Raw genomic sequence first — 16073 nt, 5'->3', positions numbered from 1 at the left:
TTGTGTTTGACAGATCCTTACTTTGAAACCCACTCTCCCCTGCCATTAGTGTTGCAAACAATTGTTCACAGGAAAAACATCTGATTTTTCATGGATATAGCTCCAGTATATTTAGTTTCGGATAAGATTTTTACATTTTTAGTCCTGCAAATCTGTTAACACAATGTTTATCTCTTGTAGATCTGGTCCAGTGGAAATGAAATTCAAGAGCAAATTATGGTGGACAATGTGCAACAAATTGATGTCATTGACCAATTTACTGGAGCAGGTTCAGTCACATGAGAAGGCTGTAACTGTGTTGGAGGGTATTGTAGTTACATTTCGGTTGGCTGCTCTATGTACAGCATTCTGTGACCAAGGAATTTTAGATAGGTACAAAGTATTTATGATTTCATGTTTATTCTGTCTCTCAATTATATTGATCCTTGTATACTTTATCTACTGTAACATTCTGACCATGGGGGAATTGCACAAAGAAATGTGTTCAAAAATAAATATCTATTTTGGTACTTGTAACATCTTGCAACAAATAACAACAATGTGCTCCAGTGGGAACCCAGTGTTTATTAATATGTGAGCATAATTATCAAGTTGCAAAGCCACTGATAGTGTATACTCACCAAATTCACTCAGGAAACTTTCAAAGATTGAAACTAAGATAGTTTTTAATGTTCATGCCATCATAAATGCAAATAATTCTTTGGATATGCAGTATGCTCTTGTGCTTCCTCTAGTAGATTTCATATAGTTTCAACATTCACTTCCTCTACCACTGACACATTGGCAGCAATGTGTACTGTCGACAAGATGCAATGCAGTAGCACCTTAGAAACCCACAGGTTTAACCACCTGGTAGGATAAGGGTGACAAATGCATGGGAACATCACAACGTCTAATTTGTTCTGCAAGGCATATGCCATTCCAACATGAAACTACATTACCATTGTTTTTAGGGTTGCTGGGTCATATCCTACAGCCTCCTCCCTAACAGCACTGTAGTTGTACTTGTACCATCAGTGAAGGTGCTGGTGTTGGACTGGGGCGGACAAAGATAAAATTCACACCGCACCAGCTTTAGTCCAACAGGTTTATTTGAAAGTACTTGCTTTCGGAGCTCTGCTCTTTCATCAGGTAACTGTGGAGCAGGATCATAAGACAGAATTTATAGCAAAAGATCAGTACCTCGCAACTGAAATGATATATTGAAAAAACCTAGATTACAGTCCAGGTTTGCTCAATATATCATTTCAGTTGTACGTCACAGTAATCTTTTGCTATAAATTCTGTGTCTTATGATCCTGTTCCGCAGCTATCTGATGAAGGGGTAGTGCGCCAAAACCTAGTATTTCCAAATAAACCTGTTGGACTAAAGCTGGTGCTGTGTGAATTTTAACTATATAACCATCAGGACTGTAGCAGTTCAGGTAGGGAGTCCATCACCACCACCTCCAGGAAAATTAGGGAACTACAATAAATACTTGCCTAACCAATAAAGTACACAATGGATGATGTTAATTGCCTTTCACAATTTATTCATTTTCAAATTTGACTTGCTTTCATTAGTACAGACATTGCAATCTTTTTGTTCAATCCTGACAGAAGCAAAATAAATGAAGTGGCCAATGGGAAGGTACAATGTTCCACAGGAATTTCGTCAATGAAAATACAACTGGTTTGGATAAATTTTGAGATGTTTACTCAAGTCCTGGAATATGGAAAAAAACAACTGATTGTTAGTTCCAAAGATGATGAATTAGAACCGTTAGTCAGCAGATTAATAAAAGTAATTGATGCTGCAATCTACTTGCAAGGTAGGTGAAGCTGGTATTTAATGCTAGTAATTTCATGGGAGAAGTATTGATGCCATAAGGTGCACCAATACTTGCTTATTTTGATTAGCATGTAGTGTTTCTGATGCAACTCTCATGAGCTGAAATACAAACATGGCTAAGACTGAATTTAATGTATCTGGCAATTTCTGGTCTCGCAACAGGAATTGTATTAAATAAAATTTGAGGTCCTGTAAAAACCTAACCATTTTGCTACTGTCCTTTAGGGGAGGACAGTGCCCCAATCTGGCCGACTAGTTTCTTGAGGATTCTGTTGGTCAATTTTTCAATGTACCAGTTCCATTTTGAACAAATTTTTATGTTGGTGCTTCCTTTGCAATCTGAAAATATACACAAGGTAGATAAAAGGTAAAATCTGAACAGGAACACTTTATTGACAATGCTCACCCCTCCACAGATGGTTCTAGACTGGGCCCAAGTGCTGCCTCTCTAGGTCACCTGACCAGCTCTCTTAAAGGGGTAGCACCCACAACTTCCTACTACATAACCATAATAAATGAGCCCCTATTACATAACTGTAATAAATGAGCCATTGCCCTTGTTGACTGTGCATCAGCTGTTCTGGGTAAAACAAATTGGGCTGACACTTCAATGCAATTTTGAGGGCATGCTACAATGCCAGAGGCCTATCTGATCTCTGTAGATGTAGATTATGTGGCACTATTTTGAAGGACATACAGACAAGGAGCAGCTTTAAGCAGTCAGCTCCTTGAACCTAGTCCACCCTGTAATAAGATCATGGTTGATTAGATTGTAACCTCAACCTACACTTCCGCCAATCCCTGATCATTTTTCATCCCTTTGCTAAACAAGAATCTGTCCATCTTTGCCTTAAAAAATATTCAAGCGACTCTGCTTCCGCTGCCTTTTCAGGATGACCGTTCCAAAGACTCATGACCCTTGTGAGAAAAAAAAGTCACCTGTGTTTTAAATGGGTGATACCTTTTTAAGCTATTACCCTCAGTTCTAGATTATTCATTAACAGGAAACATATACTCCAAACCTATCCTCTTGTGGCCCATCAGGATCCTACACATTTCAATCAAGTTGCCTATTTCTCTCTTGACTCCAGCAGATCAAAGCTGAGCCTGTCCAACCTTTCTTCATAAGAAAACAATACTCATTCCAGTTAATTGTCTGATAAAGCTTCCCACAACTGGTGACCAACACTATACACAGGACTTAGGAGACCGAGGGATAACCTGATAAAGGTTTATAAAATGATGCAGGGTAAATGTATTTTCCCTAAAGTAGTGGGGTTCAAAGCCAGAGGGCATAATTTTAAGGTGAGAAAAGAAAGACTTAAAAGGGACCTGAGGGGCAACATTTTCATGGTTTATTTGTGGAATGAACAGAGGAAGTGGTAGATGCAGTACGCTTAGAATATTTAAAAGACTCTGGACAGGCATCTGAAATAGGAAGGGTTTAGAGCAGTATGGGCTGAATGCAAGTAAATGGGACGCGTTTAGTTTGGAAATCCTGGTCAGCGTAGAAGAGTCGGATCGAAGGGTCTGTTTCCATGCAGAATGATTCTATAATTTCAAATATTGCCAGTCTTTAATTTAGCTTTGAGGAGTCTTGTGGTTATGAAAAGTGCTACATAAATGCAATCTTGCTTCACAGTTGATGTGCAAATTTTTTAAAAAATCAGTTTTGCTGGTAGTCTTAGTGGTGAACAATTGCGGATAATTGAGTGATGTGTCCTTGATGGTTCATTTTTGTAATTATACACCTTGTCACTAGCTGTTTTCCAAGGATTGGTATTTAGCTTGCTCTGAACTCTTGATTCAATCTGTCAAGTCAGTTAGGAAAGAAAAAATTTAGCATGTTTCCTTTCCCTTATTTCCAGAAATTTGTGTTGTACGTACGTGGACTCAACAATCTGAGCGGGTAATCTTGCTTTCCACAACTTTGAGAACAGTGCGTAATTGGTTTGTGGCAATTCATCTGTTCAATATTTGAGCCACCGTTCAATTAGTTTGTTTGCCCTGCAGTACCAGGAATCTGACTGAATATTGATTATCAGTGTTCTGGGAACATTGCTTCAAATTCCTGATGAGAATAGCAGTGCTCTATTGTGATGGATCTGTGGTTAAATGATGTGCAAAGCCTAGATTACAAAAAAAAGTGTTTAGATACGTTATTGATAATGGAAATATATTTAAATGTATTTAAGAGTCAAAGAAAATGTGTGAATAGCTGAAGGAGGTAGGCAAGGTGAAAATGGTAAAGCTGTGGCTATGATGATTTAAGAATCTTGAAGGAAATGACTGTCTGTGGAAATGCACTCCAGCGCAAGTTACAATTTGATATTAAAGAATTGAAGCTTCAAAAATTTTGTACATCATAAACCATTTTTGCATAGGATTTGAACTTTATTACGTTTTATATCCATAATATTTCTAATCTACGTAACATCTAATATCGTTGTTAGAAATGGTTCAAAGTTCCAGTTTTTACGTGCTGAGCGCTTCAACAAATGTAAGAAATTATTGATAGAAATTATTCACATCTTTCCTGCAGTATTTGCTAAGGCATAATTATCTGTAGTTTCAATAAGTGATATTTAAATTCATAAACTGAATTTAATTTGCTTCAAAATAAATCCTGTTATGACACTATGCATTTATGTAGTTAATTTTTAGATTTTATATTTACCAGCTGGACAAGGTCAGGTGGACGAAATTGCACTTCAGACACTTTGTGACTTTTTGTCATTACCATGGATTCACAAACACAGCACTGATGCAGCTTTCAAATCTGTTGACTTCAGTTCTGAGCTGGTATCCCTGAGTCAGCATTTGTCAAACAGTTTCTGTAAGTATGATAAGTCCAAATAAGATTTATTCAAAGGTAGAAAATATGTGTTTTCATATTGTGCGAAGCACTAATGAGATATATTGGCTTGCATTACCAAAGGAGTAGATCAGAGAGAAGAGGGAAATAGAGAGGGAAATATTCACACACCCATGTGAGTGGAATTGGAATGCCTTAGTGTGTGTAAATAGAAGTTGATTGATAAGATGAAATTATAATAATGTCAGACAGTGGGAGCTGAAGCAGCTGGGTGAGGTACATAGGTATGGTAACAATAAAGACTAACGGGCTCCAGTAAAGTAGGAACCTAGATGAAGAAAGAGTGAGCCCATTTTACATTGGACACCTTGTGTTGATTCACTCCTGCACAATTATTAGGACCATGCTAATTTGAATGGCATTCGCTGGCTGATTTCTTTGATGCTGTTATAAAGTTGGTATTAGACAGCAAATAGGATTAAGGAGAATCCAAAAAGATGTTATAAATACATTAAGGACTAAAGGGTAACTAGGGAGAGAATAGAATCCCTAAAAAATCAGTGAGGCAACCTCTGTGTGGAACCACAGGAGATGAGAGAGATACCAAAGGAGTATTTTGCCTCCGTGTTTACTGTGGAGAAGGACATTGAAGATACAGAATGTGGGGAAATATATGGTGACATCTTAAAATGTCCATATTATAGAGGAGGTGGTGCTGGATGTCTTAAAACGCATAAAGGTGGAAAAATTCAGGACCTATTCAGTTGTACCCTGGAACTCTGTGGGAAGCTAGGGAAGTGATTGCTGGGCTGCTTGCTGAGATATTTGTATCATCGATAGTCACAGGTGAGGTGCCGGAAGACTGGAGGTTGGCTAATGCGATGCCACTGTTTAAGAAAGGTGATAAGGAAAAGCCAGGCAACTATAGACCGGTGAGCCTGACATCAGTGGTGGGCAAGTTGTTGGAGGGAATCCTGAAGGATAGAATTTACATGTATTTGGAAAGGAAAGGACCGATTAGGGATAGTCAACATGGCTTTGTGTGTGGGAAATCATGTCTCACAAGCTTGATTGAAAAAGTAACGAAGAGGATTAATGAGGGCAGAGTGGTGGATGTGATCTATATGGACTTCAGTAAGATGTTCAACAAGATTCCTCTTGGTAGACTGGTTGCAGGTTAGATCACATGAAATAGAGGGAGAACTGGCCATTTGGATACAGAATTGGCTTGAAGGTAGGTGGTGGTGGAGAGTTGTTCTTCAGACTGGAGGCCTGTGACCAGTGGTTTGCCACAAGGATTGGTGCTGAGTCCACTGTTTTTTTTTGTCATTTATATAAATGGTTTTGGGTGTAAACATTAGGAAGTATAGTAAGTAAGTTTGCAGATGACACCAAAATTGGAGATTGAGTGGATTGCGAAGAAGGTTACCTCAGAGTACAACAGGATCTTGATCAGATGGGTCAAAAGGGCTAAGGAATAGCAGATTGAGTTTAATTTAGCTATGATTTGGAGGAGCTGGTGTTGGACTGGGGTGGACAAAATTAAGTCACACAACACCAGGTTATAGTCCAACAGGTTTTTTTGGAAGCACTAGCTTTCGGAGCGCTGCTCCTTCAGGTGATTGTGGAGAATAAGATTGTAAGACACAGAATTTACAGCAAAAGTTTAGTGTGATGTAACTGAAATTATGTATTGAAAAAGACCCGGGTTGTTTGTTAAGTCTCTCATCAGCTGGAGTGACCATGTTGGTTTCAGTTCTTACATATGTAAATTATAAAACTTTTTTAAAAAGTTACATTCTCTAGTGCACTTTAACAATTGTGGCACAGACGGCCTCACAGGGAGTTAACATCTTCAACACCTTATCTGGGCCGACATGACGCCAATTGTTAAAATGCACTTGAGAATGTAACTTTTAAAAAAAGGTTTTGCAATTTACATTTGAAAGAACTGAAACCAACATGGTCACTCCAGAAGATGAGAGACTTAACAAACAATCTGGGTCTTTTACAATATATAATTTCAGTTACATCTCACTGTAAACTTTTGCTATAAATTCTGTGTCTTACAATCTTATTCTCCACAACCACCTGATTAAAGGAGCAGTACTCTGAAAGCTAGTGCTTCCAAATAAACTTATCAGACTATAACCTGGTGTTGTGTGATTTTTAACTTTGTAAGCTCCAGTCCAACACCAGCTCCTCCAAATCATAAACTAATTTAGGATATCTCATCAGCATGGACGAGTTGGACCAAAGGGTTTGTTTCCATGCTGTACATCTCTATGACTCTCTAGATTTTTTAATACAGTTTCTAACTGCGTTTTTTGATTCTTTTGTGTCCCACAGCACACCAGAACCAGGCAAAATGTGTGTACCTGCTTTCTCTGCTACATGAGATATGCCCTGAATGGAGAACCGCAATACACAGATGGTCTTTGCAGAGTTCCAGTGATGTCACCTGTGCAGGTTCTGTGCGAGGATTTCCCGTACTCCTGCATTATCTAGGTGTTAAGTCACACTCTCTCATTGAGGAGCTTCTCTTGTATGTGTTTTAATATTTAAAATTAACAGAAAATGTATTTTTTCTGACTGCTTGATTGTAAACTGTAGATGATTAATCCAAATGATTACTTCATCATAGCCGTCATCTTTGTGAAATAGCTTTCTATATATTTTTATAATTAATGTTGTGAAACATATTTAAGTAAAGTTATGGTAGAATGACATAGTCAATCATTATTTCTGAGTGTTATTTAGCCAGAAGTATTGGCCAATCAAGGAATAGGCTAAACATTTTTCAGCCCATCCACTGTAAAAGTGAACAGTGCAAAATTTAGTAAGTCTTCAAGACTAGTCAACTAGAATGGTTCATATTTGATTGGTGGAAGGTGGTGTTGAGGTAGAAAGCAGCCAATTCGAGTTAACCAGGACAGTCATGGAGGAAGACTGGGACATGAACCTTCAATGATGAGAATGGACTTCCAAAAATTGAGGGAATGCTATGGGCATAGCTACAGTTGACTGACAGAATGTTGGACAATATTCTACTGAATGTTTCAGGATATTCTTTTATGCATCAGCTTATTTACTTCTGTAAAGCAGAAATTTGTGCATCAGAAAAGTCAATGAATTACTGAAACATTATGACACAATGTGCAGTTGGTCTGCACAACTAATTTCGATATGTGTAAATGTCAATTCATTTCACAAATGGTTGGAGACAAAGGAGTCAAATATTACACCCAATCAGATACTGCAATTCTATTATTGTGCCCTCTTTTAACTTCGCTATAGAATTGCATGACAGCTCCTCTTTCTGGTACTGTTTTAGAGTTTAGCTTTGCATCCTTTTCTCTTCTAATCTATTTCTTGTTTTGATTCTTTATATCATCGTAGTCACTGTCAGCCACCATGATCCTACAGTATGGAAGTCAGTTTCTAAATCTCTCCATCTTCAACTCCTTTAATAATTCCTTTACTTACAAAAATGATTTATCCACCTGTTCTTTTGGATTCCTTTCTGTCATGCTATTTCAATGTTCTGTACCTCTTGGTGACAGTTATTTTTTTTCTTTAGCTGTACATCTCTACGATTCTATGACTTTACATTGTGAATGGTCTGATATGTTCTTCTAACATGAAAATTATTGGGAAATTATGATCTACTGTTGTCTTTATGCGATTTTTATGCCTTTGTTAGAGGATAGCATGCAGGAAATATAGTTGTGTGACAACCTCAATTTTTTAAAAAAAATCTTTCAGAAACATACTTCAAGAGGAGTCCAATTTGATACGTGAAGAATTAGCCAATAATGTTGGAAAGTTAATCTGTGTGCTTTCAAGCAAATCAGAATTGTTGCTCCCCACCAATGACTTGCCACTTACAAATGCAGATTGTGAACTCCTGTGCCATAATATCTCTGTACGAAGTGAATGTACACTGGCTGGACCAACAGTTGAACCTTCTATTCTTATTCCATTTCTTGTGCTAATTCAGAAGTCAATGCCTGCTTCAGTAAAACGTGGTGAGTGTTAAATCCATTTCCAGAGTCCTGCTTTCTGAAAGAAAGTACGGTCTGCACACTAAGGGCAATTTTATACTCAAGACAATTATTTTCACACTGGACAAATATGTTCCATTTGGGCAAAAGTGAGGACTGCAGCTCAGAGTCAAGATTAGAGTGGTGCTGAAAAAGCACAGCAGGTCAGGCAGCATCCATGGAGAAGGAAAGGAGCCCTTCATCAGGATTCCTGAATTCTAAATATGGTCCGTTTGCCATTTTTCAAAAATTTTAAACTATTTATATCAATGATCACTCATCTTGTGGAGGGCAGAGGTAACTTTTTTTAAACTTCTGAATATCTATTTGTCTGCTAACAATGTCTTAAAAAAAAACTAATGGATGGATTTTAATGAAACTTGGTCCCCAGGTGGATGTGACCCAAGATCCTGGAAAATAGAATGGGGAATGTCCCACTCATGAAAGGATTGAGAATCAAAGGGAGGGGGGGGGGGGGAAGTAATTTGTTTTTGAAAAAGCAAAACTCATTGGATAATTAATATCTAAAATGCACTACCTGAGAGTGTGATAGAGGCATGTTCAGTTGAAAGCTGAAATTGTTGTGTGGACTACAGTAATCATTGTTATCTTCCCAGTGTTATTTTCTGCCTCCATAGTATGGATTCTGTACCTTCTGATCTACGATTATTTCTTGCAATCATACTTATTCCATCCCACATGAACAAAGCCAACCCACCACCCTTTCCTTCCATCATGTCTCTTGAAAAGTCCCATACCCCTGAATATTTTGTTCCCAGCTTTGATCTCCTTGTAACCCTGTCTTTGTAATGGCTGTAAGGTCATGCCTATTAACTTCTGTTCATTTATTTTGTTCAGAATACTATGTGCTTTCAAGTAAAGAGCTATTAACTTTTCCTTTTTACAACTTTTTCCCCTTTGACATATTTACTGTTGTTTTTCTATGTATACTGTCCTTATCTGTCCCACTCTGGGTATTATTCAAATAGTTGCACTTGAATGTTGCGATATCCTTTTGTTTTTTAAGCCTTCATTTCCCTTCTGCCAAACCTTTCTCCAAGTAGTTTAAACTCTACAGCCCTGTATTGCTCTATGTGCTTACTCAAAGCAGCTTAACAGTTCACTTTACAAGTTGAATATACTAAGGGTTTGTTTGATATCCATTTGGAGACATTAAGGGAATACACTTCTGAAAGGGTTGAACACCTAGCCAGCCTTACAAAGGGCATTGTTATTAAGCTTTGGACTTAAGCTTTTGTATGAGTTGATTTGGGTTAACTTTGATAAAGGTAAAACCGCAGATCCCATGGAGAAGACTGATCATGCTGAACCCAAGAAAAGATCCAGAACAGATATGAATTTATAATAAAAAGGCAAACCAGAATGGTATATTTATTTTTTTAAGAGGTATTGATTAGCTTTAAAGCTGCATCTTTAACTTTTTTAATGCAATTACCTGAATACTTAAGGTGCGAAGAACAAAGTTTCTGGAACAGTGTGCTCGGAGTAAAATTAAAGAGAAACCTTTGCTACTAGTTAAAAAGTTATGCAACTATGTCCAGTCTTTGGGAAGAAGAAAAAAAACATGTTCGATTCTGTTTTGTCAGTACTTTTTTAATATTTTTGTTGCTGATTTTCCCCTCAGCTTTTATAAGCAACATTCCGTATCTATGTAAACATGTGAATTTGGGAAAAACTGGCTCGGATACCAAAACCATTTATTGTGCAATACTGAACCTCATGAACGATCCAGATAAAGCTGTCAGAATTGCGTTTAGTGAAAAAATACATCATTTGTTAAATTCTCAAGAAGTTGAAGAACAAAGTTTACTGAAAGAGGTGAACAAAATCAGATCTTGAAATTAAAACAATTACGTCGGGACATTTTTGTTGTTTTGAAATAATAATTTGAAACATATGCATTGTACTTTTTAATAACCATTTGCAAGTTTTAGCTTTATAAATATTAATCAGAAGCATTACAATTTGTGGATGTATATCCCTGTTCTAATACCACAATGAATTGTGTTGATGTGTTCATTTGGAACATAAGTGGAGTGTTTAATCACATCTGATTTGAGTCACTAGTGGTTGATGTGTTTGTGGTGCCATTTAATGTAGAATTATAAATTTAATAACGTTAATTATCGTACTGTTTTTAAATTTAACATTAGCTGCTTGTATCCAAGCTGAAGGAGGCATATGCAAATGCTAAGATTTCAAGAAATAATGAACTAAAAGATACACTAATCATTACAACAAGAGAAATTGGAAGGTAAGTAATAAATAACATGAAGTTTTACTTACCTTGACAAATGTGCTGTTGTAAATTGGGCAGAACAATTGAAGCTGCATATATTCCAACCAGAACGATATGTAAAAATGTACTACAGGTGTGTGGATAATGCCTTCCCCATGCTCTATCATGATATTTTTATCACATTCTATCTTCCTTGAAATTACAGAGTAAAGCAGTAGGCTTGTCTTAATTTTGACCAAGGTTGGATTAACACTGTTGTTCTTTTCTGAGCTTCTCCTAAAGTTTGACAGAGAAAAAATAACTAATAGTATTTACACTGTTCCTGTTGGATCAGCCAGACTCCCTTCATGGAACTTAAAATTCAATAACCAATCACTGACAGGGAAGAGTGTAAAAAATCCATCCTTGTTTTTTAACATGCTCTTTGCTCTAGGTATAAGTATTAACATCTTTATCAACAGTCAAAGTATTTACTTATGCAAGATTATATATGCACTATCCTTATCTTTTAAATATTGTAAAACAGAGCTGCCAGAGGAGATTTGGTTCCCTTGGCCCTTTTGCACCTATGCCATTGTTTGCTGTCCAAGTTCACATTTGTTGCGGGTGCTGCTTACACAGAGATCAGAGCACTAGCTGCATCCAAAGGTATGAAGCTGCAAGCTTTCTTCAGCCAGTACAAGAAGCCCATATGTCAGGTGAGACTAACTAGATACAGCTAATGAGCCTACACGTCGATTGTATAGTATTTGCTTGTTTTCCTGTAACATTTTGTGTCCGTTTGCCACTTTTTGACAGAAACCCTGCTTTAAACAGTTCTTTCCAAATTTTCATGTCCAAGGTTCCTTGCATTTATTAAACCACCCCACTCTTAATTCTGAAAGATAATGTCCATTGATCAAAATATTGTCTTTTATTCTAAACAGCAATCAAAGTAGTATGCAATAAACCAGCATAGTAACTTTCAGTAAACATTAAAACATGAAAGCTTGTGTTATAGACCAACACGTAAATATGAATAGTTGAGTTTTTAAAATACTTGATAATTTTGTATGTCGATGGCCAAGCTCTTCATATTCCTCTGAATTAAACATGTAGTGGAGTCCCTCTCCTCAGCATACAGTCATCAACCTTTATTTTCACACCCCCAGCCCTTGAATCACGAGTCCAGAGTACAAACTCCAGAACCTCAAGTAGTAAGTCCCAAAGCATGTGCAAGCTGTCAATATGTTTTAATGTTTCATTCCAGAATAGACTGATTTTTTTTCACTTAAAAGTATGGAACTGTACCCTACTTTTAATCTCAACTCTCCAATAATTTTTCCTAATTCTACTTTTTTTTTCTGCATATTAAGGAAGTGTTACATTCGTATTTTCTTATCAACCTGTTCAGAGATGTTATTACATACCCCTGGAGCAGGTGTTGCTTAAACCCACATCTCCTGGCTCAGAGATAGGGACAGTACCACAATGTCACCTACAGTGTTATATTCACTATCTTGTAATTAATCACAAACAGATGAAATTATAATCAGTCAAACACCTCAAATCTAGAAATGCACGTTAACATTAGTTAGATGTATACTGATTTTACTTGATTTCTCGATATAGTTTCAGCTTCAAAAGTAACAATGAATATCAGAATTGTAGCAGGGTAGGCTATTAAATACATCCTGCTTGGGTAGATACTACATTCAATCTAAAGGCAAAGTACCATAGTCTTAACAGACTGTAAAGCTGTTCTAGGAGAAAGTGAGGACTGCAGATGCTGGCGATCAGAGCTAAAAATATGTTGCTGGAAAAGCTCAGCAGGTCAGGCAGCATCCAAGGAGCAGGAGAATCGACGTTTTGGCCATGAGCCCTTCTTCAGGAATGAGGAAAATGTGCCACGAAGGCTAGGATAAAAGGTAGGGAGGAGGAACTTGGGGGAGGGGCGTTGGAAATGTGATAGGTGGAAGGAGGTTAAGGTGAGGGTGATAGGCCAGAGTGGGGGTTGGGGAAGACAGGTCAGGAAGAAGATTGCAGGTTAGGAAGGTGGTGCTGAGTCTGAGGGTTGGGACTGAGACAAGGTGGGGGGAGGAGAAATGAGGAAACTGGAGAAATCTGAGTTCATCCCTTGTGGTTGGAGGGTTCCTAGGCGGAAGATGAGGTGCTCTTCCTCCAGCCATCGTATTGTTATGGTCTGGAGATGGAGGAGTCCAAGGACCTGCATGTCCTTGGTGGAGTGGGAGGGGGACTTGAAGTGTTGAGCTACGGGGTGATTGGGTTGGTTGGTCCGGGTGTCCCTGAGGTGTTCTCTGAAACGTTCCGCAAGTAGGTGGCCTGTCTCCCCAATATAGAGGAGGCCACATCGGGTGCAGCGGATGCAGTAAATGATGTGTGTGGAGGTGCAGGTGAATTTGTGGCGGGTATGGAAGGATCCCTTGGGGCCTTGGAGGGAGGCAAGGGGGGAGGTGTGGGCGCAAGCTTTGCATTTCTTGCGGTTGCAGGGGAAGGTGCTGGGAGTGGAGGTTGGGTTGGTGGGGTGTGTGGACCTGACGAGGGAGTCATGGATGATACGTCATTTCCACCACCTCCAAACGGACCACACCACCAGGGATATATTTCCCTCCCCTCCCCTATCAGCATTCCGAAAAGACCACTCCCTCCGTGACTCTGGGACACCCGGACCAACCAACCCAACCTCCCCGTGGCTCAACACTTCAACTCCCCCTCCCACTCCACCAAGGACATGCAGTCCTTGGACTCCTCCATTTCCAGACCATAGCAACACGATGGCTGGAGAAAGAGCGCCTCATCTTCCGCCTAGGAACCCTCCAACCACAAGGTATGAACTCCGATTTCTCCAGTTTCCTCATTTACCCTCCCTCCACCTTGTCTCAGTCAAATCCCTCGAACTCAACACCACCTTCCTAACCTGCAATTTTCTTCCTGACCTCTCTGCATCACCCCACTCCAGCCTATCACCTTCACCTTAACCTCCTTCCACCTATCGCATTTCCAACGCCCCTCCCCCAAGTCCCTCCTCCCTACCTTTTATCTTGGCCTGCTTGGCGCACTTTCCTCATTCCTGAAGAAGGGCTCATGCCCGAAACGTCGATTCTCCTGCTCCTTGGATGCTGCCTGACCTCCTGTGCTTTTCCAGCAACACATTTTCAGCTCTAAGGCTGTTCTCCCATGAGAGAGAGAGATGACGGCGGATGGTTTAATCTTAGTTAACCAGCTTCTTGCACTTACATTTTATATTCTAATTTGGTTAGGCCACTGATGGAATATTGCATGCAATTCTAGTCGTCTTCCTCTCGGACAGATGTTGTGAAACTCGAAAGAGTTCAGAAAAGATTGACAAGGATGTTGTCAGGGTTGGAGGATTTGAGCTATAGGGAGAGGCTGTACAGGCTGGGGCTGTTTTCCCTGGAACATCTGAGGCTGAGGGGTGACCTTATAGAGATTTACAAAATTATGAGGGACATGCATAAGTTAAATAGACCAAGTCTTTTCCCCAGGATAGGGTAGTCCAGAACTAGAGGGCATTGGTTATGGGTGAAAGGGGAAAAATATAAAAGAGACCTATGGGGCAACTTTTTCGCACAGAGGGTGGTACGTGTATGGAATGAGCTGCCAGAGGAAGTGGTGGAGGCTGGTACAATTGCAACATTTATAAGACATCTAGATGGGTATATGCATAGGAAGGGTTTGGAGGGATATGGGCTGGGTGCTGCAGTGGGACTAGATTGGGTTGGGACATCTGGTCAGCATGGACGGGTTGGACCGAAGGGTCTGTTTCCATGCTGTACATCTCTATGACTCTAGTTTGTGCTGTACAACAAGCAGATACGAGCAGTGACAAAGGAAAGTCTGAAGCTGCCGCTCACCTTCTCAGTTCAGTTGCATGACTTCCTGGTCAGTCACTAATTTATACTTGCCCTTCTCTGCCTATACTAAGTTGGTGCACCAAAATCCCAGATCCACTTGGCACTTGTCTCTAGAAATACTTCCCAATATTGCTAAATTTTCAAGCAGCAAATGGGTGCAAGTTCTTCTCCCCACAATAACTCTGCTTCCTTTGGTAGAGGGGAGTTTGGGATTCCATAGGGGGCCTTGACTCCCAGTTTGTGAATTCTTGGACTAGAGAATGGAATTTAGAGCAGGGGTGAAAATTATTTCTTCAGTCCTCACTCGATTTCAAGGAGGAGGAGGTGTTAGGTGTCTGTTCAGAAACTTTTGTATCCTATTCAACTACTGGCAAGGTGCCAGGGATAACTCTGAAAATTACAGGCAGTGTACCTCACCTCAGTGGTATTGGAAAAGATTCTCCGGGACAGGGTTCACTCACATTTGTAAAAGAATGGACTTATTAGGGATAGTCAGCATTGTTTTATGCTGGGATGTGTAGTCTCTCAAATTTAAGTGCATTTATTTGAGCAAGTGACAAAGATCATTTAAGGGTAGGGCAATGGATGTTGTGTACAAAGGGATGTGTGACTCAAAGGTTGATGTGGGAGAAAATGGTTTGAATTCATGGGACATGGGCACCAGTACTGGGGAAGAAGGGGCCTGTTCCAATGGGATGATCTTCACCTGACAGTATCCTAGTGAATCACATAACTTGGGCTGTAGACAGAGCTTTCAAATAAATGGGAGCAAGTGGCCGGAGTCAGTTATAGGGGAAATTAGCAAATCCGAATTTGAGGAGCTAAGAGTGCAGACCTCAGGAGAGGTTATTAACATCTCCCAGCACAGACACAAATAGGACAAAGTGGTATGGAAAGGGTTAAAAATCAAACTTCAAGCACACTTGACAAACGAACGACAATGAGAAGAGGGGTGGTCAATACAGGTCTGAAGGTGTTATATCTGAATGCATGCAGTACAAGGAATAAGGTAAATAAACTTGTGGCGCAGATTGAAATTGGCGGGTATGACATGGTGGGCATCGTGGAAACATGACTGCAAGATGATCAGGATTGGGAGCTGAATATTTAAGGATGTACATACTATTGAAAAGATAGGCAGAGAGGGTGGGATTGCCTTATTAGTAAGAAATGAAATTAAATCAATAGTAAGAAACAAAGTAGGGTCAGATGCTGTAGAATCTATGGGGATAAAATTGAAGAACTGCAA

At 39.3% G+C, this 16073-nt stretch overlaps 1 protein-coding gene across 1 annotated transcript in view; it reads left to right on the top strand.

The window, feature by feature from the left end:
- atr (ATR serine/threonine kinase) overlaps positions 1-16073 on the top strand; it is a 91464-nt gene that overhangs the window by 15011 nt on the left and 60380 nt on the right. The window contains exons 6-13 of the mRNA XM_060834511.1: positions 181-372; positions 1600-1811; positions 4512-4667; positions 6996-7191; positions 8412-8674; positions 10335-10528; positions 10864-10964; positions 11476-11647. Coding sequence (XP_060690494.1) covers positions 181-372; positions 1600-1811; positions 4512-4667; positions 6996-7191; positions 8412-8674; positions 10335-10528; positions 10864-10964; positions 11476-11647 — 1486 coding nt within the window. The remainder of the gene's footprint in view (positions 1-180; positions 373-1599; positions 1812-4511; positions 4668-6995; positions 7192-8411; positions 8675-10334; positions 10529-10863; positions 10965-11475; positions 11648-16073) is intronic.

The sequence above is a fragment of the Hemiscyllium ocellatum genome, chromosome 13, assembly GCF_020745735.1.
Source record: "Hemiscyllium ocellatum isolate sHemOce1 chromosome 13, sHemOce1.pat.X.cur, whole genome shotgun sequence".
Taxonomy (NCBI): domain Eukaryota; kingdom Metazoa; phylum Chordata; class Chondrichthyes; order Orectolobiformes; family Hemiscylliidae; genus Hemiscyllium; species Hemiscyllium ocellatum.
This window is presented reverse-complemented; position numbering and strand designations above follow the sequence as displayed.